Source organism: Lolium rigidum, chromosome 7, assembly GCF_022539505.1.
Source record: "Lolium rigidum isolate FL_2022 chromosome 7, APGP_CSIRO_Lrig_0.1, whole genome shotgun sequence".
NCBI lineage: Eukaryota > Viridiplantae > Streptophyta > Magnoliopsida > Poales > Poaceae > Lolium > Lolium rigidum.
This window is the reverse complement of record NC_061514.1, coordinates 232,750,424-232,771,781: the sequence shown is the minus strand read 5'-3', so window position 1 is coordinate 232,771,781 and position 21,358 is coordinate 232,750,424. Positions and strand designations below refer to the sequence as shown.

The following is a 21,358-nucleotide window of genomic DNA, read 5'->3' as shown; positions in this document are numbered from 1 at the left end:
ATGTTCCAAAGCCTAAACCTCTTGTCTTCACCCTCGAACTTGTACCCCGAGTGTTTGAGATATCACATTAGACACATGGTTTTTTTGTTGAACAGCATGTAGACCATGTTTATCAACTAGAATGGGTAGTATATGACATAAGAAGACTATGTGAGAAGGATTTCCATTTTTTGATTTTTTTGAATTTTTTATGCTCATCTCAAATTTAGTCAAACCTAACTTTGACCATCATTTTATCAAGTTTTAAACATGGAATTGTAAAACTAAGCATGGATCCTTGTTATTCACTCCAAAATGAAGCTTTGGTGAGGTTTTTGAAACTTTTCATGTTCCAAACCCTAAACCTTTTGTCTTCATCCTCGAACTTGTACCCCAGTGTTTGAGATATCACATTAGACACATGGTTTTTTTGTTGAACAGCATGTAGACCATGTTTATCAACTAGAATGGGTAGTATATGACATAAGAAGACTATGTGAGAAGGATTTCCATTTTTCGATTTTTTTTGAATTTTTTATGCTCATTTCAAGTTTGGTCAAAGCCTAATTTTGACCAGCTAACCCTATTCTTCTAGAAGGAAACCGGACCGATCCGTGGGTTGCTCTGTTTTGCATTGTGGACCGTTCACTGCGTAACGCCAGCCGTTCGATCTAGCCTTCTAGAAGGTTTCGGGGCCGATCCATGGACACCCTCGTTCTTCAACCTGATTGGTTCCTTTCTCCACGCGTACGGTGGGCTATAAGAACACTGAAATGTCCGTTGGTCCGTTGGGCCGTCCCGCGTGTTTAGGCCTGCGATGCATGCGCCATGCATGCGCCATGCAGGCGCCACGCCAACGGTCCTTTCCACGTACCTCACTCGCCGACGCCTTTTAATGCATCGACGCAGCGTCTCAGCGTTGCCATCGTCTCAGCTCTCGCAGCGATGCAGCGGCATCAGTTTTGCCATCGTCAATACGCTTAATTATTTTTGGAAGACGGCTAGCCACGCGTTAATTCATTAGGAACCACCCAATTATGAGCCAACCTCTTTATAAGGGGCCTCTCTTCCTCTCCCACACACCAACCGAGCGAGCCTCTCTTCCTCTCCCTCTCCAAAGCACCACGCACCCAAGCGAGCCTCTCTGCCTCTCCGAAGATGCAGTACACGGGGCCGACCTTCCGCCGTCTACGCACCAGGACGGAGCTACTCTATCCGGCGGACGTCCTCGTCGAGAAGACGCTCCGTGTGTGGGCAAAGTCGAGGTGGAGGACCGAGGTCGAGCTCACTCGAGACTTCCTCGACGAGGGCTTCTCCCACCTCCCACCGGGCTCGCCCGTCATGTACTACGTCAACGAGTATCGTGAAGGCGTCGCCCTCAAGCTGCTCACGGTCACCTTCGCCAACCGATTTGACGCGGTGAGGTCTTCTGGTGCGGCTGCGAGCAATCTTCTTCACCACCTACAACGTCTTCATCGATTGCGACGCCATCTTCTTCTCCGGTAAACCTATGCACTGCCTCCCGTACTACAAGTGAAGACGCTGGTGAAGACGGTGGTGCGGCGCAGGTGCTGTGGCAGGTGGTGCGGCCAAGATGTGTTCTCGTCAAGCTCGTCATATTTTTTTAGCTTTACGTTTTCATTTTCTATGTGGTTCCGTGTTGAGTCGTGTCAAGTCGTGTGTCACTCAACTTATCTATCTAGGGTACCCATCTATCTATCTAAGTTATTTCCGTGTAATGGTGGAACTAAGCATCTTATGTATCGAATTTATCTAAGTTATTTTGCGTGATGATCTGGCTACCAATATTTGCATCTCATATATCTTAGTTTTCTATGATTTCGATGTAATATATCAAGGGTGTATGAATCATGAAATCACAAACATGGATCCAAGTATGAACCAATAAATGCACCATTTTTCTCTCGCAAAAATATAAAGATGCACCCTTTTTTGTTTGATTATTTTTCCAACCTAAACCACAAACACGTAATGCTTCAAATAACAAAGACGCACCCTTTTTTTTTGGTTAAGCAGCGTGCATAAACACAAAGAACAAACATATGCGTCCTAAACCAAGTCACGAACTAGAACTAACTATAGCTAGATTTCTTCCTTTCGCTTTTCAATATCTTTCCATCCGCTACCAGAGCAATCCTTCACGCTACCAAACAAAGCGGTCTTGGGTTCGAGTCCCAGCCGCACCCTTTTCTGTTTGTTCATTTTTCACCATTTTTTAAACACCCTTTTCATCTGCCCAAAGCCAAACCTTGTGGGTCCCACGTGAAACGGCCAGCAACGATCCTCTTTTCAAACGCGTCTCCGCCTGGTCCCACCTGAAACAGCCGAGTCAAGGATGTTTGACTTGAATGAAACGGCAGGCTCACGGAACGAGTCGTTGCACACATACTAGTAGCAAAACTGAGAACCATTCTGCTCTAGTGGCAAAACTGAGTGTTGCGCGGGCTGTAGTGGCAAACCAATAATTAACCCTAAGTTTGTACCGTCAGAAGGAAACCCGATGCAAAGAAACAGAGAACGCGCTATCACCCGCGCAAATCCGAGCACCCGACGAAATCTTAAACCCGCTCGAAGTCGGAGACGAGCGCAAATTGAATCCGTGTATAAAGGCACGAGAGACCCGCGAGGTTTCCCTGCAAAATTCGAGTTCCAGTCGTCTTAAATTCGCGATCCGATCCAACTCTCGGCAGTGTTCCATTAGACTGTTCTTGTCTTCCCGATCCCAGACGCTTTCCGCCGCGGATGATGCCGAGCATGGCATCGATATTGCCGGCGCGCGGGGGCGCAACGCCGTCGGGGAATCAAGCTTTCGACTACTTCTTGGTGGTGGACTTCGAGGCGACCTGCGAGAAAGACAAGCGGATCTACCCGCAAGAGATCATCGAGTTCCCCTCGGTCCTCGTCAATGGCACCACCGGCCGCATCGAATCGGCCTTCCGCAGATACGTGCGTCCCAAGTACCACCCCGTGCTGACGGAGTTTTGCGGGGACCTCACCGGCATCCGCCAGGAGGACGTCGACGGGGGCGTGGACCTCCGGGACGCGCTCTTGCTGCACGACTCCTGGCTCAAGGCGGCGACGGGGGCCAGGAAATGCATCCGGTTGGCCGTCGTGACCTGGGGCGACTGGGATTGCCGCACCATGCTGGAATCCGAGTGCCTCTTCAAGGGGATCGCCAAGCCCACCTACTTCGATCGCTGGATCAACCTCAGGATCCCATTCGCGGCGGCGCTCGGCACCGGAGGGCGGACCACTCTGCAGGAGGCGGTCCGGGCGGCGGGGCTGGAGTGGGAGGGCCGCCTGCACTGCGGGCTCGACGACGCGCGCAACACCGCGCGTCTTCTAGTCGAGCTCATGCGGCGCGGTGCCAAGATCGAGATCACCGGCTCGCTGGCACCGCCGCCGATCCAAGAGCACGAGCAGCAACAACAACAGAAACCTCACGTAAGCCCGCGCTGGATTACCAGCTCGCCGATCCATCAGCAGAAGCCTCACATAAGTCCGTGCCGTGGCGTCTTGGGGGCGTGCTTCTGCTACTGTGGCGTGGCAAGCAGAGGAGGCGTTGTAGCTGCGCCAGGGCCAATGCAGGGGAAGTGCTTCTTGGGGTGTGGCAACTGGACGCCGGCCATGGGAGCCTTCTGCCCCTACTTCGTCTGGAGCAACTGAACGAGCAAGTACCACTGATTGAGATTTCAGACAAAGTTCAGATGATTGCTAGTGTTAACTGTAATAGTTGTCAAGAATCGATCGCAGCTTAATTCTAGAGTGAATTGATAGCTGAGATGAATGTGACCTAGATACTCTTAGCTTAGTTGATTCTTACTGTGAGACCTAGCTATCTTAGCCTCAGCTGATTCTGTGTGAACTGGTCACTCCGACCTATCTATTTTTTTATGTAATCGGTGTCTGTACTATTAAAATTTAATATAGAAGATTTGATTTAAGTTTGATACTTCTTCTTTCTTCAGAATCAAGCAGCAATTTTCTTCTAATTAAATCCATCAACTTGTGATTAAAATTGAATAATTGCTGACGGTAGCTGACGAAGACCACGAACCCACCGCTGGGATCGCTGCTTCGCATAACCCCATTCGACGACGCGAACGCCAAGTCGTCTTCCTTCCCTCAGACGGCGCGCTGAGCAGGAGCAGGACGCCATCACCATGCTCGCGACCGCGATGCTGCCGGCCGCCACCCGCTCGATCGAGGGGCTGCTCGTGGGCGGCGCGCACGTCGCGGCGGACGAGCTGCAGCGGCTCCGGCGGAAGCTCGACGACACGGCGAGCCTCGCGGCTGACGCCGAGGCGAGGCAGGGCAGCGACGCCAGCGCCAGGGCCTGGCTGCGGGCGCTCCGGGAAGTCCTGTACGAGCTCGGCGACGCCGACGCAGACTTCCGCCGCGCAGCCGCTCAGCGGCAGGAAGGCCGAAAATCGGTAGGCTCTTGCTCCTGCCTCCTGGATCGGATCCCCGTCAATAGTTGACTAATTTGATTGATATACCTGCGCATTGCGGCTCATTCGGAAGTCACTGCCCTATGATGCCCCACATGCCCAAAAGCCTACTGCAATCTTGATATGGGTGCATATATATAACATACTAGCATCTTCTACAAGTTTTTCATACATACAATCTTGATGTTTGCAGTTTCGCCACTGGTTCACGTTACAGCCGAACGTCAATGGCATCCGTTACAAGACTTTGAGGACCAGCATCATCAGCCTGAATATGAAACTGGATGGTATTTTGAATAAGGGTTCCGAACTCGGGCTTCTATCAGATAGTCATGAAACCCTGAATGAAATTTCTGAATTCTCTGGACAAGTGGTTCCTGATGATCATGCAGTTGGCGACATTGATAGTGAAAAGAATAAACTGATTGACAGGCTCACAGACAGGCAAAGTGCTAACGGTGTTGTCGCCATCCTCGGGGCTAGTGGAATGGGCAAAACTACTTTGGCATGGAAAATACATGATGATCACCGCACAAGAAATGCTTTTAGTATGATTGTGTGGGTTAATGTCTTCAGTGACTCTGATGATATTGGGTTACTGTCTGCAATTGTAACAGCCGCCGGTGGGAATCCCAGAGGAGAAAAAGACAGGATGAAGCTTGAGGCCATCTTGGCTGCTATGCTTATAGGTAAGAGATTCTTACTGGTGCTTGATGGCCTGTGTGGTCATCATATTTTTGAGCATTCCCTTGATGCTCACTGGCATGTTTTCGGTCACGGAAACCGGATTTTGATCACCACTCAGGATGAAAGTGTTGTGACAAAAGTGAAGCCTGCCTACATCCACCAGGTCAAGGAATTGACATTTCAGGATTGTTGGTCCTTACTTTGCCGTAGTGCACATCTCGACGAGAGCATTCATGGGAACAATTTAAGGAATATAGGAATAATGATTATCCAAAAGTGTAACAAGATTCCAATGGCTATTAAGATCGTAGGCGCTGTCCTAAGAACGAAGGAGCAAACCAAAGTGGCCTGGCAGAGAGTGTATGAAAGCAAAGGGTGGTCTTTGAGGGACCTTCTAGATCCTTTAACTGGGGCCATTTATTTGGGCTACCATGATTTACCGGCACGTCTGAAGCAATGCCTAATTTATTTATCACTGTTCCCTGAAGGCTCTGTCATTAGGCAGCAGTTTGTTGGTCAACTGTGGGTTTCAGAGGGATTCATTGAGGAACAAGATAGCTGCAATGCTGAAAAGACTGCAGATGAGTATTACAGGGAGTTGGTATCAAGAAAACTTATGCAACCTGAAATTGGAAACCATGACATAACAAGATGCACTATGCATAAACAGATCAGATCATTTTTACAGTTCTTTTCGAAAGATGAAATATTCTCTGGCAACCTGAAGCCTAATATCAATGGGACTTCCATTGAAGGGCTGCGTCATGTGTGGCTTAGAAGCAATGAGCCAGCTACAAACTTGGAAGAAATAGTAGCTCTATCTAGCTTGAAGACAGTTATTCTGTACAAGAACCCAGTGGGCAATCATGGCTTACATAAGCTGTTCCAGGGAGTCAAATATTTGCAAGTGTTGGACCTAGGTGATACTGAAATTAAGTACATTCCGTCCACACTGGAATTTCTAGTTCACCTTAGGCTCCTTAATCTTTCACTGACCCGAATTACAGAGCTTCCAGAGTCAATTGAGTGTCTCAGAAATTTACAGTTCTTGGGTCTTCGGTACTGCAATTGGCTGCACACTCTTCCAAAAGGAATTGGCAAGCTGCAGAATTTGAGAAGTCTTGACCTTCGAGGGACTAGCTTACATCAAGTCCTACCTACTTTGGAAAATCTGAAGCTGCTCTCCACGCTACATGGTTTCATTGTAAATTGTATGCCCAATCGCGAGGATGATCCAAGTGGATGGCCTTTGGAAGACCTAAACTCTCTAAATGCATTGAGAAGTCTGCAGATACTGAAGATGGAAAGAGTCTCAGATGGTTTGAGGATGCAGAAAGCGATGCTGGAGAACAAGTCTCATCTGAAGGAGCTTGAACTATGTTGTACCACTGATGATAGACAAGCTGAAGTATGGGAGGAGGATGCTAGAACACTAAAAGAAACATTTGATTGCTTTTCTCCTCCACAATGTTTGAATTCCCTTAAAATGGTGAGCTACTATGCGAAACTTTGCCCTGATTGGTTACCTCATCTCTCAAACCTACAGAGGCTTGTTATTACCGATTGCAAATTCTGTGAGCATCTGCCGGACCTGGGCCAGCTAGCTCAACTAAAGTTCCTTACCATAACCGGTTTTTCCAAATTACTTACCATTGAGCAAGAACCAACAAGTGTCAAGCCGTCATTTCCTAAACTAGAGCAGTTGTACCTTAAAGATATGCAGATTCTTGAATCATGGACAGGATTTGAATCTGGTGATATGCCATCCCTTGTGAAATTTCGTCTGGAGAGTTGTCCCAAGTTAAGGTGCCTCCCTCTGGCATCAAGTACTCCAAAGTCCTGACAAGCATGCATATATACCATGCTGATAGTTTGGAAGCCATTGAAGACTTGACTGTGCTCAAAGAATTAGTTCTCCAGGCCTGCGATGAACTTATGGAAATCTCAAATCTCCAATTACTGGAAGCTCTAATTATCATCGGTTGCTCTAGATTGGAGGATGTGAATGGAATTCACTATCTAAGGCATGTCCGCATTGAAGATAGAGAATTAAGAAGATCTCCAGAATGGTTGAGAAGTCATGCCTCAGTGCTGCAAACTTTCACTATTGTTGGCACAAAGGAGCTACTTGAAAGACTACTCCCTAATGGAGAAGACTGTGGAATCATCCGTGACATCAATAAAGTTTATGCAAACTTACCTGATGAATCTCCATTCTTCACTTATACAAAGGATACTGCTGATTTCCATGTTGATCAAAGAATCATGGAACATGACAGGCCATCTGTTGCAATAGCAGATGAAATTGCGCTGGCAGATCTGACTACTGCACTTGGTAATTCTGTTGAAATGACCTCTCGAATTGGTGTGCCTAGAGTACGTGTCATCCGAATATCCACATTCAAGAGGGTAATAAGACGATACCTTGTTCTCTACCTTGTGATGGTTCTGATTGTTATGCAGGTGCTTTCCTATTGGCTGCAGAATAAGACTACCAGAGAGATTTGGCTCATCCAGACCCTCTTCATCTTCTTTGCAACAGTCCTCTTGTTGTTTCTTGTATTTCTCGACTGACTGTTCTGTCAGAATTATGACCAGATGAAGCAGAACAGGTGAAATCAAGCCATGACTAATCTTGAAAATAGTTGAGACTCTTCACGCCATTGTATATGCTATGTACATGGCATAACAGAATTTGGTGAAATGTTCTTCTGTTGCTACTTAATGGTGCATAGAAGAGGACACAGATATGATAGGGTTAATTGAGGCATTCTTATGTAATTGGACTTGTTGCAACATTTACTGGATTGACAATTAGATGCATCAGATGCCTCTAAATGTGTGAATGTTGTATTCATTTCCATGATGCAGATTAGCCGGTCATGGCATGCGTAAGACAAAAGATCAAGAGAACTTGCAGCCTGAAAACTGAAGATGGCATGCAGAATTTTTGTTAAAGGGCAACACCTTTCTTTGTACTTTTTTAAATGCACCATGAAACAATGTTCTGTGCATTCATCTTGGTGTTTATTTGATCATTGAGATGCACATTTTTGTTTGTAACCTTAAATGTTGAGACCAGAACTTTTGTAAAGTGTACATAAGTTTATAGTTTCCAGACTTCATAATTGGAAGAAAAAAATAGTGGGTCATCTTTCTATGTGAGAAACCTATTGCACTAGTTCTAATTAAGCTCGTGGATTTTGTCATATGTACATTCAGTAATTTTTCAAAGTGCAAAGATCAATATCATTAGATCCATCATGAATTATATGTTCATACTGTATTTATTTGGTACTGCAGATGTTGATCTACTTTTGCCTATGTCTTGGTCGAACTTTATAAAGTTTGACTTGGGACAAAACTAATATGCACTATATTTTGACATGGAGGGAGTATATAGTAGTGGCCTAATTTGCATTTATGTATCCATGTCCAGAACATTTAACATCTATCAGTGTGGACTTTTCTTTTTTGAGAATTTCTCTGCATTCATATCACGGAAAGATACAAAGTTGTTGACCCTTACAAGCACAGAGAAACACAAACACAAAGGACCAAGAACACCTAGAACACCCTAAGACCACCATAACCCATGAAGATCTCCGGAGCCCTGTGTCATCATCCCATAAACTTGAGAGAAGACCCCTGCAGCAGAAAGAACTACAACCAAGCGCAAGCAGGTCATCATCTTCGACCACGGTGCAATTGCCACCACGCTGCTTCCTCCTTCCTTGACACCAGCGCCGAGAACACGCATGCAGCTGCCGTCGCCATCTTTTGCTTTGAGTACCGCGAAAAGTGTCCCTTCCGTAAGGAAGGGAACTCGAGTCAACCGACCGGTCCAGCACCGCGGCCGGGCCATCCGCCCGGGAAAACCAGGAACTCCCTCCAGCATCAGCATCGAGGAAGAAGAAGAACAGCAGCAGCAAATCATACCGACAAGGAGGAAGAAGGGTCTTTCTCCCGATCATCTGGCCGATTTTGGCGTCGCCACGTTGGACCGCCTCCTCCCCTCGCCACCAAGGCTGGCCGGAAGAAACTGCAAAACGTGACAGCCGCAAGCCACCAGAAGAACACAAACCCTAAAAAGGAAGGCAGTGGTGCCATCTCCTTCCTCTCCCTCGCCACCACGGCCGGCCGAGGAGAAGGCAACAGCATCAGCACACCTCCGACTCCAGACTCCGCAAACTCCACGGCAGGGTCGAAATTCGACCGTGCCCGGGGAATCCACCCTCCCCCGATCTGAGAGGAAACCAGGCCAGCAGCTCGTCGGCGCCGCCACAAGTGGCCTTGCTGAGATGGGGATCGAGCTCCAGCATCCTTATTCCGACGCGACGTCGCCTCCACCATCTCGACGCCGTGCCAGAACATCACGCGAAGACTAGGCCGGGCGCTTCCCGGCGCAGCAGAGGAAGACCCCCCGCCGCCGCCACGCCACCGGGGCTTTGCCCGGCGGCGCCACCGGTGGCGGCGGCGGGAGGAGGGGGTGGGGTGGGGGCTAGGGTTGGGGTCGTACGGGAGGAGGTTGTTTTTTTCAGTGTGGACTTTTCACTTGTATGTTTAGGGGCACACTCGTGCCTTGGCTCATTTGGAAGCACCGCAATTCCTGTGTCTTCGATGGGGAACAGCCTTCGGTCCAGAACGTGGATGACAAAACTAGAGCAGAGGCAAGGCTTTGGGCCAGAGCCGGGGCGCTCGGCCTTCTAGCAACTTACCTGTAGATTGGGATGTACACTAAGTTCCTCTAGCATCATCCTGTTTTCCACCCTCTCTTGAGGGTGATCCTGTAACAAACTACCCTTCTATGCAATGAAAAGAAACGGAATGTCATTGCGTTTTCTCGAGAGAAAAAATTGCTACTACTTGCGTACCTAAAATTTGTACAAAAATATGAAGCATTGTTCGCTGCACAAAGGAGGAAAGGTGTTGTAGATGTCTTGTTAAAATAAGTTGCACGTTCAAAGTTTCTATGTAGCGCTAGTTTAATTATATTTTCTACATTTTTGTGGGTGCATAGCACATGCAAATATATTACACACATCTATGATATTTTGGGATTTCTCGATATCCAGTAATACGAATTTTCGAAATCGTGCGCACCTACCCACACAAACACATATTTGTGTTTCTCTCTTTCTTTACGCCATCCTGGCACATTTCGAGATTAAAACCATGCAGATGCTACTAACAATCTGCCCAGTGTGATCTAACCAGTCCCAGTAAATATAAATTCATACTGGAAAAATACTCAATAATTTGTAATTACTACTAACATATTAGACGGGAAAATTGCTAGTACAACTTCAAATTTATAGAGTAGGTTAGGGCAAACGATGTCTTAAATGTTTTAATAAAGCAGGTGTACTGATGTAAGGAGCACCACTTAGTGAATGGTTCCAAACTCACAAGCTTAATATGCCTGGTATAAATCAGAGAATGGAAGTAGTAATTACAAAATATCAAGCCATAGGGAAGACACGAATCAATCTCAGGTGAGTTCTACATAAGGGCGATTTGTTGTTTTACCAATATAGCTGCAGTTGCTTAAAACAAATATAAGAATATATTTGCTCTCAGAATTCGGAAGGGATCTAAAGATACGCTTGAATGGCCCCCATAACCCATAAGCACATAATCATTGAGGATAGATAGTCGATTCCGAATGGTTGCAAATATTATTGATGCTTCACAAATATACAAGAGAATATAAGACTGGTTGAAAAGAAAATCAGAAGGTCCACAGGGAAATGAAGGTGCTAGATGAGTTGTGAGCCAACAAAATGAGGTACATCAGAATGGTGACAACAAATAGGAGAACTGTGAAAAGTTGAGTCCTCACCCATGACGGACTTGTGGATTGACCAATTTGCATGTTTCTGCTTTCAGGTTCTCCCATCAAAATCACATCATCGGCTTGTGGAACAGCGGGCATGATGAAGCTAGGTGATATGTATAACAAAGATTGTGCAAGGGATCTTGCACTTCTATGAAAGTAGCTGGTACTTTTGTTGAAGGAGAAGTAGAAGGAACCATCTGGCAGATTGGCATAGACATGATCAGCATTTTGGATGACAGACCAGTATGGGCCACTAGCAGAGGAGCATCTGTCAAGAAGCTCTTCAGTGCCAACAATCTCCAATCTCCTGAGCATGAAAGGTTCTTGTGGACGCAGCCAATGTGGAAGTTCGGTTAAATTTCTTTCATCTGAATGCACATTGCGTAACGAAGGGACACCTTGTACAACTTCCAGACGCAAGCAATGGAGAACATGCAAATCTTCAAGCCTCTCGAGGTTTGAGATCCTTGTCAGCAATGGGTTCCTCTGAACTCTAAGCTGTTTAAGTGCAGGTAAGTTCATGATTTCTTCTAGGTTATCAGCATGATCTATCTGCAAGCTTGTCAGTGATGTACAATGCTCAAGCCAGTAGGGCAGTGAATCCAGCTTGGAACATCCATCAAGCCTGAGATTAATGAGTGAAGGCATATCCCCCTCTTCGAGGCCCCACCATGACTCCAAGTTGCTCATTCTACTCATGAGCAGCTGCTCTAGTTTTGGAAATGCCACTCCATTATCTGGTGTTCCACGAAACTCGGGGCCAATGGTAGATGACAAATTGGAACCAGTTATCGCAAGAAACTTCAAATTTTCCATCTGGCCCAGAGATGGAAAAAATTGGCAATAAAGACAGCCATCAAGGGTTAACCGCTGCAGCAGTGGTAGAGCAAACGGAGACAGCCAAGATGGAAATCCATGGCCATTATAGTTTACTAGCTTGACAGAAACAATAGAAGGTCCCGGCTTCAGCCCTTCAAAAACATTTTTTGTATTCTCATCTCTACTAATATCCATTGTTTGGTCGTTAGTGCTGCAGCATAACTCAAGCACTTTGAGATGACACTTTCCCTCCAGTGCTGATTGCCTTGCATCTTCCACATTTAGTGTTCTCTCTAGCTTCAGTATCTGGAGGCTTGTCAGCTTAGTTAAGGAGCTCAGTTCTTTAAACTCCCAGCCACTTCTATTTTCTGCACCAGCTGACCTTGGAAGAAAACCTTGTAGGCAGTTGAGTTCTCTCATCTTGGAGAATCGGAATGGCACACGCTTTAGTCCAGCTCCTGAGATGTCAAGGCTTCTCAAGTTTATTAGGCGGCCAACAGATTGAGGGAGGGAATCGAGATGAGTACAGTTCTTGAGAATTAAGAACTGCAGCATCCTCAGATTCTCAATAGTACCAGGAATTTCTCTAACTTGAGTATTAGCAAAGCTAAGATATCTCAGGTGTGTCATCCGTCCTAAGCTACTGGTAACACACTCAATCTGGGTATTTCCAAGGTCCAGAACCCTTAGGTGTGTGAATTTCTGGAAAATATCGTTGTCGCTCAGTGGACTCTCAAACAATAGAATTGTCCTCAAGCTCTTAAGCTTTTTAATTCCATACCGGATGGCTTCTGCACTTGCATTTGTGATGGATAAGCGACATGGTTTAAAAACATCACCAATATCTTGGGGATTGCCGCTGAAATTTTCATCTTGAGACTGGAGAAGTGCAAATGATCTGAAAAGATGAGGCATCTTCGATCGAACTGCAGCACTAGAGTCATTTTCTGGCAAAAGAAGGCCCCTTGCTAACAATTCATCATAACATTTCTCAGCCTCCTCTTCAACTGTTGTAGACTGTGGCTGTGTTGAATTCTGCAGGGTCACAATGAACCCCTCCGCAATCCACTGGCGGGTGATACACTGCTGCTCAATCACAAATCCCTCTGGGTATAACGCACAATATAAAAAACACCTCTTCAGGCGATATGACAACTCCATGTAGCTCATATTAATAGTACTCCGTATCCTCCTAGAAATGCCACAGAAATCGCTCAAGTAGACTCTCTCCCAATCATCTTCCCTTGGGTCAACGCCTCGTAGATAGCATCCCATTCTCCGTATTGCCATTGGAAGGCCATTGCACTTTCGGACGATTCGTCTTCCGACATCCTGCATGTTCCCAGTGCTCTCATTGGGGAAAGCCCTTGTACGAAGCAACCACCAACCATCATCCTCACTCAAGCTCTTCACACGGTAATGATGGATGGCCCCCATCCTCCTTGCAACACGCTCATCTCGGGTTGTTATAAGGACTCTGCTGCCAGGGGCGCCATGTTGTGCTTGTATCTCTAACAGCCCATCCCAAACATTCTCTCCCCACACATCATCAATGACCAGCAGGAATTTCTTACCTTCTAAACATGTACGTAAAAGTGCTTGTTGTTCTGGAGTATCTGCTCTCGTATACCTCCCATTTGACCACATTGTCAGGTGCGTCAAGTCTTTTGAGACATGTACCCATAATCTGGTCTCAAACATGGCTGTTGCCCTATGGTATACCTTTCGAGCAAGAGTAGTCTTGCCGACTCCAATCGTTCCTATTACAGCAAACAAAGGACAGCTAGTAGTAGTATATTCTCTTTGTAGGAGCTGGATGAGACTGTTGCAGTCATTCTCCACCTCTTTGCCTACAATATCAGGCTCAAGATCTGGACCAACATCAAGATATGATCTGACTGGATCCTCTACCACTGGATTAATATGGAGCATTGTACTCTCTGATATAACGTTCTCCAGTTTCTGATTTAGTCCACGTATATCATTTGCAATGTTGCAGTCAATTGCAACATCTCTGCAGTACTGGAAAACCGACGAAGGATTGCACTCCTGTAAGTAAGATAAGTTTTAATCCATGTCCAGAAACTGCTAGATATACTGTACACAATATGCAAATTTCAAATGATGTAGTGTAGTCTACCTTTAGACTTGGATTATCAAAGTAAGCACACTAAGTTATTTCATGGCGGATAAAGTTTGACCAAAGTAGAATTAGCTAGGTACTATTAATACAACATTTTGGTCATGTTTACTTCTGCCCACGGTTGTCAGGATCAAACAGAATTGTGCGGATCTTACCTTTTTTTTTTGCGGGTGAAAAAGGAGCTTTATATAATGCAGAAAGGGTTACAAGACGGTCCTGCTCCAGGAGCTGAAGGATTTCATCAGGCCCCGAACCTAACCATGTGAAAGTACTATGATCAACCCTCGCCATATTAGCAAGGTTGTGGCTAACCCTAATCTGAGAACGCTCCACTGTTACAATATCAAAAACTCTCTCATGACTAACTAAAAACTTTAAGTTCAGAAAACAAATGAACCAGAGATGATCTATCCTGTGACTTGTCCTTAGTAGCAGCAACAAGTTGGAAGCAATCCGTTTCAACAATAATTGGCAGATTACTATGTTGAAGCACCAACTGCAAACCTTCCATGCACGCACATACTTCTGCTTCCAGGGGACTATCGCAATTCTCTAGAGAACGGTATGCAGTAAAGATAATGTTACCGTGGTCATCACGCAAAGCCATTCCAGAACCGGCAGTACCATCCCCAGCATGGAAAGACCCATCAATTGTGAGTTTAACAAAGCCCATTGGTGGCAAGCACCACTGTTTATCTGGTGGTTTATCTTTGACAGTACAAGACTCCAACGTTGATGATTGAATCTGAGAGCCCTTGCCTTTGATCACCTCCTCAACTGACAGGGTCCTAATATTTCTAATCAAACTCCAGTAGCTACATAGAAATCTTTTTGAACTTTCGACCATCGGTAACGGTTTGTCATGGGCCACTTCATTCCTACAGTGCCACGCCCTCCAGGCCACAAGAAGCGTGGTATCAATCATTTCAGCAGGAATATTCAGAATAACATTTTGGATTCAGGGCGACGGATGGAACTGAAGATCTCCATGAGATGGTAGCCGCCAAATCTTCCTCATCGCGTCCCATAGGTTAGAAGCATGTGGGCATTTATAGAGTGCATGCACCACATCTTCCTTCTCCATATTGCATATGTTACATATCCCTGTGACCCTGAAATTACGGGTCAATTTATTCTCCTCCGTTGCTAGAGCATTAGATGCTGCTTTCCAGGCAAAACTCTTTACTTTAGGCGGTGGTTTACCACTGAGTACGCTGCAAAGTTACATTGTACTGCAGATCTTACCTTATTGGCCCTTTAAGAGTAGCTGGCCACACAGTCGGATGTTCTACCAGAAGATAGGCTAAGCTATATTGGCAGAGATTCCATAATTAGGATGTCCAGTTATGCTAGTCTAGGATTAATCCCATATTATCTTTGTTCTTTCCAAAACTTTATTTCAAGTAAAAGCAAAATAAACTCTTCATTTTGGAAAGGATAAATGAGAGTTAAAGACGAGTTTTTTTCTAGAGGGTCTTTTGAAATAGGAAATGGTCAGGACACCAGTTCTTGGAAGACACTTGGTTAGGCGATTCCCTCTCTCTCACAACAATATCCTATCCCTTTATAATATTGTACAACGAAAAGAAGTTTCGGTGGAAAGTGTTTTATCAGAGGCACCTCTAAATATAGCTTTTAGAAGGGATTTAACCGGGAATAGATGGTCAAGATGGCTTAATTTAGTTTAACAATTGATGGATATAGAGTTATCTGAAAATAAACTCCGCCTATGTTGTCCCAACATAGCCGGTCCCAAGCCCGGGTAAAGGAGGAGGGTTGTGATAGGCTTGGCGAGCCAACGTAAAAAAACCCGGCCACTCTTATGGAGATGAAACCCAAAAGATTTCCGTTGGGGTGTAACCCTCTTAGCGACGCGCCATATCGAAACCCGGGTGTGGTGTAAAATGGGCAAGGACCGGGTCGTCACTCCCTAGGTGGCGCGCCGTATCTTGATCTGGATACAGTGGCAAGTGAGCAAGGATCGGGTTGTCGCATCCTTAGTGGCGCGCTACATCGGCGCCCGGGTGTAATGGAAAATGAGCAAGGGTCTTCGCATTTGACTCGACGAGTGCGAAGGGTTAGGAAGCTAGCCGAGCCTAGGAGGTTTTGCTCAGGTAGGCTGGAACGTAGGGTCCCGACGAGGTAAGCTTCGGGAGCTAGTTGATACGGCGGTGAGGAGAGGTGTTGATATCCTTTGCGTCTAGGAGACCAAGTGGAGGGGACGGAAGGCGAAGGAAGTAGAGGATACCGGCTTCAAGGCTGTGGTATACGGGAACAGCTCCAAACGGAAATGGAGTAGGCATCTTGATCAACAAGAGCCTCAAATGCGGAGTGGTAGACGTCAAGAGATGTGGGGACCGGATTATCTGGTCAAGGTTTGGTAGTTGGGGACTTAGTTCTCAATGTTATTAGCGCTTATTCCCCGCAAATAGGCCACAATGAGAACACCAAGAGGGAGTTCCGGGAAGGCCTAGAGGACTTGGTGAGGGGTGTACCTAGTGGCGAAAAGCTCTTCATAGGAGGAGACCTTAATGGACACGTGGGTACATCTAGCATAGGTTTTGAAGGGGTGCATGGGGCTTTGGCTATGGCATCAAGAATCAAGAAGGGGAAGATGTCCTAAGCTTTGCTTTAGCGTACGACATGATCGTAGCTAACACCCTCTTTAAAAAGAATCTCATCTAGTGACTTTTAGTAGTGGACACCACAGTAGCCAGATTGACTTCATCCTCTCAAGGAGAGAAGACAGGAGTGTGTGCCTAGATTGTAAGGTGATACCGGAGAGAGTGTTGTCCATCGGCATAAGCTTGTGGTGGGCTGACTTTCGCTTTCGACTTCGTGTCCAGCGGGATAAGCGTGAAAGTCACTAGAACGAAGTGGTGGAAGCTCAAGGGGGAGGTAGCCCAGACGTTCAAGGAGAGGGTCATTAAGGAGGGCCCTTGGGAGGAAGGAGTTGATTGGGACAATATGTGGATGAAGATGGCAGCTTGTATTCGTAAGGTGGCCTCAGAGGACTTTGGAGTGTCCAGGGGAAGTAGAAGCGAAGTTAGGGATACCTGGTGGTGCTTCACTGATGTCCAGAAGGCTATTAAGGAGAAGAAGGATTATTTCAGACGCCTGTACCTGGATAGGAGTGCAGACAACATGGAGAAGTACAAGATGGCAAAGAAGGCCGCAAAGCGAGCTATGAGTGAAGCAAGGGGTCAGGCGTATGAGGACCTCTACCAGCGGTTAGGCACGAAGGAAGGCGAAAAGGACATCTATAGGATGGCCAAGATCCGAGAGAGGAAGACGAGGGGTGTTGACCAAGTCAAATGCATCAAGGATGGAGCATACCGGCTCTGGTGAAGGACAAGGAAATTAAGCATAGATGGTGGGAGTACTTCGACGGGGCTGTTCAATGGGAGAGCGAGAGCTCTGCCATTGAGCTGGACAACTCCTTTGATGATACCATTAGGCGTTTTGTGCGGCGAATCCGGGAGTTTGAGGTCAGGAGGCGTTGAAAAGGATGAAGGGAGGCAAGGCAATGGGCTCTGATTGTATCCCCATTGAGGTGTGGAGAGGCCTCGGAGACATAGCGATAGTATGGCTAACTAAACTCTTCAACTCCATTTTTCGGGCAAACAAGATGCCACAAGAATGGAGACGCAGTATTTTAGTACCAATCTTCAAGAACAAAGGGGATGTTTGGAGTTGTACTAACTACCGTGGAATTAAGCTTATGAGCCATACAATGAAACTATGGGAGAGAGTCATTGAGCACCGTTTAAGACGAATGACAAGCGTGACCAAAAATCAGTTTGGTTTCATGCCTGGGAGGTCGACCATGGAAGTCATATTCTTGGTACGACAACTCATGGAGAGATACAAGGAGCAAAAGGACCTGCATATGGTGTTCATTGACGGCCTTAGAGAAACACAAAGTCCCAGCAAAGTACATTACCCTCATCAAGGACATGTACGATAATGCTGTGACAAGTGTTCGAACAAGAGATGGCGATACCGATGACTTCCCGATTAAAATAGGACTACACCAGGGGTCAGCTTTGAGCCCTTATCTATTTGATTTGGTGATGGATGAGGTCACAAGGGATATACAAGGAGTATCCCATGGTGTATGCTCTTTGCGGATGATGTGGTCCTAATCTATGATAGTCGAACGGGGTCAATAGGAAGTTAGAACTATGGAGACAAACCTTGGAATTGAAAGGTTTTAGACTTAGTAGAACTAAAGCCGAGTACATGATGTGCGGTTTTAGTACTACTAGGCACGAGGACGGAGGAGGTTAGCTCTGGATGGGAAGGTGGTGCCTCGAGAAGGACACCTTTCAATACTTGGGGTCAATCCCGCACAAGGATGGGGATATCGATGAAGATGTGAACCATCGGATCAAAGCCGGATGGATGAAGTGGCGCCAAGCTACGGCATTCTTTGTGATAAGAGAGTGCCACAAAAGCTAAAAGGCAAGTTCTATAGGACGGCGGTTCGACCCGCAATGTTGTATGGCGGCGAGTGTTGGCCGACTAAAGGCGGCATGTTCAACGGTTAGGTGTGGTGGAGATGCGCATGTTGAGATGGATGTGTGGCCACACGAGGAAGTACCGAGTCCGGAATGATGATATACGAGATAGAGTTGAGGTAGCACCGATTGCGGAGAAGCTTGCCCAACATCGTCTAAGATGGTTTGGGCATATTCAGCGCATGCCTCCAGAAGCTCCAGTGCATAGTGGACGGCTAAAGCGTGCTAATAATGTCAAGAGAGGACGGGGTAGACCACACTTGACATGGGAGGAGTCCGTAAAGAGAGATGCGAAAGGCCGGAGTATCACCAAAGAACTAGCCATGGAAAGAGCCGCATGGAAGCTTGCTATCAATGTGCCGAGAACCATGAGTTGGTTACGAGATCTTATGGGTTTCACCTTTAGCCTACCCCAACTTGTTTGGGAATAAAGGTTTTGTTGTTGTTGTAGAGTTATCGAAAATAATGATGTATTTAGATGGAGTCTAAGCGCATCCGAGTTCCTTTTTTGGTTAAATCGATGTATCTAGAACTAAGGAATGGACACACAAGATTTCTTCGTAAATATATTTGGAAAATGAAGGTACCATTGAAAATCAAGATTTTATGTAGTTCCTACACCGAAAAGTTCCTCGTTTGGCATCTCAGTATTTACGAAACCATAGCATCTAAATGCTTGAGCTAGCAATACTTCAGTTTCAGAAAAGGTGGTGCGGAGTTGTTTTTCAAATAGTTCAAAAATTGCATGTATTGAGGGATATTGAAGTATTAATACTGCAGTATTTATTCACAGCCAAACACATCAAAGTATTTAAAACTGGTATTTTGAGACACTGTAGGTATTGTTAAAATACTTCAAAAAAAACTTTGCTACCAAACACAACCTAATTTTCAACCAAAGACAATCTGGCAAAGAGAAATTGGCAGGGCAATAAAAAAATGTTGTTTCTGTGACAAAGAGGAAACAATACAACATTTATTTATAACAGGCCTGTTTGCAAAGCTTATATGGCGCATAGTCCACATGGCATTTAATTTACCACCTTCAAGTAATATCACGAATTTTGCTAGAAAGGATAAAGTTCAAATCCGAGGGGGGTGTTCATGCGTTACTTTAGTCTATACAGACATTGGATCTGTATGTGTTCCTTTCTCCAGCCGGCGGAGCGCAGGCTGGCCATGGATATTGGTTGCACAGGATTTATAAAAACAGTGCGGCTGGCGGTTTTGACAACCAGATATCATGTTGATGCATAGGCGCCTCATGTTATTTTTTTAGATGTCTGGTACATGTATCGACATTATATATGATCCTTGAGCTGTAAAAACAAACTTTAATAAAGAAACAAAAGTTCATATGCATCAATCGATGCAAAGGCCAGGGATTTCCCTTTTCGAAACAAAAATATCTCTGTTCTAGGCTCCCTATAGTAAAGTCAACTTAGTCAAGCACCAGCTATCTTCCCTCTATTCTTAAGCAGTCAATGCATATTTCGGTTGTCACAGACCACTTGAATGCTCTTTCTAGTAGCCTAGTGTGCATTTAATGCTTGACGCCATCCACTCTAACCTAATGAGCATGTGATGACCCAATGAAGTGGACTCTAACCTAATGTGCATTTGCTTGTTCTGAAGTTGAAGTACTTAAAAAAACATTGACCAAGCTGGGAATGATCCCTCCCTTGGCTATGCGTTGTTAGGTAGTATGAGACTCTCCCTGCGGATGGACGCTAGGATGATAACCCGGTTAAAAGTCTGCCCCTCCTAGCGAAATTACCGCAAGATGGGGATTCGAACCCGGAGTGGGCTGGCTGCGCACTCGCGAGCCTTGCTACTGAGACTAGGACTCAGTTCTCAAAGTTGAAGTACTTGATGTACTGCATGTTTAAATTTAGGAGAAATACAAAACTTAACATTGTCCCCATTCGCAAAAAGGAGTGTGTCTAGACTAGAACAATACCATGCGGTTGAGATATTTAGAAGAAGAATGCCTGATACCTCTAATATGTGGTTCTACCATATTGAGGGCCAGGCTTCTAGGGTGAAGCCAGAATCTACAGATATTCAGGCAAACTAATTTGGAAAATCATTGACCTTTGGAGAAACTAAGTATAAATATACCTCTATGAAGATTGAAGACAAAATAATAAACCATAATTTATCCCTGAAAAGCTGAAAGTACAAAAGGTAGACAGTGAAGGTTTGAATTTCCTCTGACCTGTGGTTGTGATGTTTGGTGTCTATCTGCTTCAATCCTGCAGCGGTCAATTATGTTTTCTGCCTCATAAATAATTTCTCTGAGTCTCTTCAGCCAATTCCTAGTGGCTGCCTGTTGTACGACAGTCTGCTCTGCATCCATGATGATAGTCGTGATAAACTCAAGTCTACCCTTAAGTTTGTTGATCTCATTCCTTACACAAAGTACTTTAGAAACTTCATTAATGGCTAAGTTGCCGAGTGACTTGACAACATCTTTGGCGAAACCAGCTAGAATTGTCTCGATCATAACGCACTTGATCGAGATTATTCAAAGTGCTAACTTTTTCTGCAAAGAGAAAACCGTAAATATGTTAAACAATAACCAGAGGGTATCTTCTTTTGATCTTAGTCAGCTTACCATTTCAGTACCCTTGTAAAAATCCTGCGTTTACAATTAAATGGGGAAAATAAGGCACTCCTTTATTGTACTATCGGTTCCTAAAAATAGCTAGAACTGTATATGTACCAACCGAGTTTCCTTATGAAAGGATAAGATACTGGGTCAGAGGGGACCCATGTTTAGGTATGAGACAGATTGACCCTGTTCATTAAGCTAATGCCTATCACCATAAGTAGTATTTCGAATTCATCCTGCAGGTGCCCTGGATCCATCCTCCTACTTATATTCTATGTTATATCC

General features: G+C 45.5%; 3 protein-coding genes across 3 annotated transcripts; 2 read left to right on the top strand and 1 right to left on the bottom strand.

Moving 5' to 3' along the window:
- Positions 1-2,754: 2,754 nt before the first annotated feature.
- On the top strand, positions 2,755-3,666 carry LOC124669686 (ERI1 exoribonuclease 2-like). Its single transcript, XM_047206252.1, has one exon. The coding sequence runs from the start codon at positions 2,755-2,757 to the stop codon at positions 3,664-3,666; it is 912 nt and encodes a 303-aa protein (XP_047062208.1).
- A 512-nt stretch (positions 3,667-4,178) lies between these two features.
- LOC124672539 (putative disease resistance RPP13-like protein 1) lies at positions 4,179-6,981 on the top strand. The gene is made up of 2 exons (XM_047208755.1): positions 4,179-4,433; positions 4,645-6,981. Exons 1-2 carry the CDS (start codon positions 4,179-4,181, stop codon positions 6,979-6,981), a joined length of 2,592 nt encoding a protein of 863 aa, XP_047064711.1.
- Positions 6,982-10,791: 3,810 nt separating this feature from the next.
- Positions 10,792-20,966, bottom strand: LOC124670629 (putative disease resistance protein RGA3). The gene is made up of 2 exons (XM_047207106.1): positions 20,678-20,966; positions 10,792-13,845 (listed from the first exon to the last, which is right to left on the bottom strand). The coding sequence occupies exons 1-2, from the start codon at positions 20,963-20,965 to the stop codon at positions 10,870-10,872; spliced, it is 3,264 nt and encodes a 1,087-aa protein (XP_047063062.1). The 5' UTR covers position 20,966; the 3' UTR covers positions 10,792-10,869.
- Between the last annotated feature and the right edge of the window lie 392 nt (positions 20,967-21,358).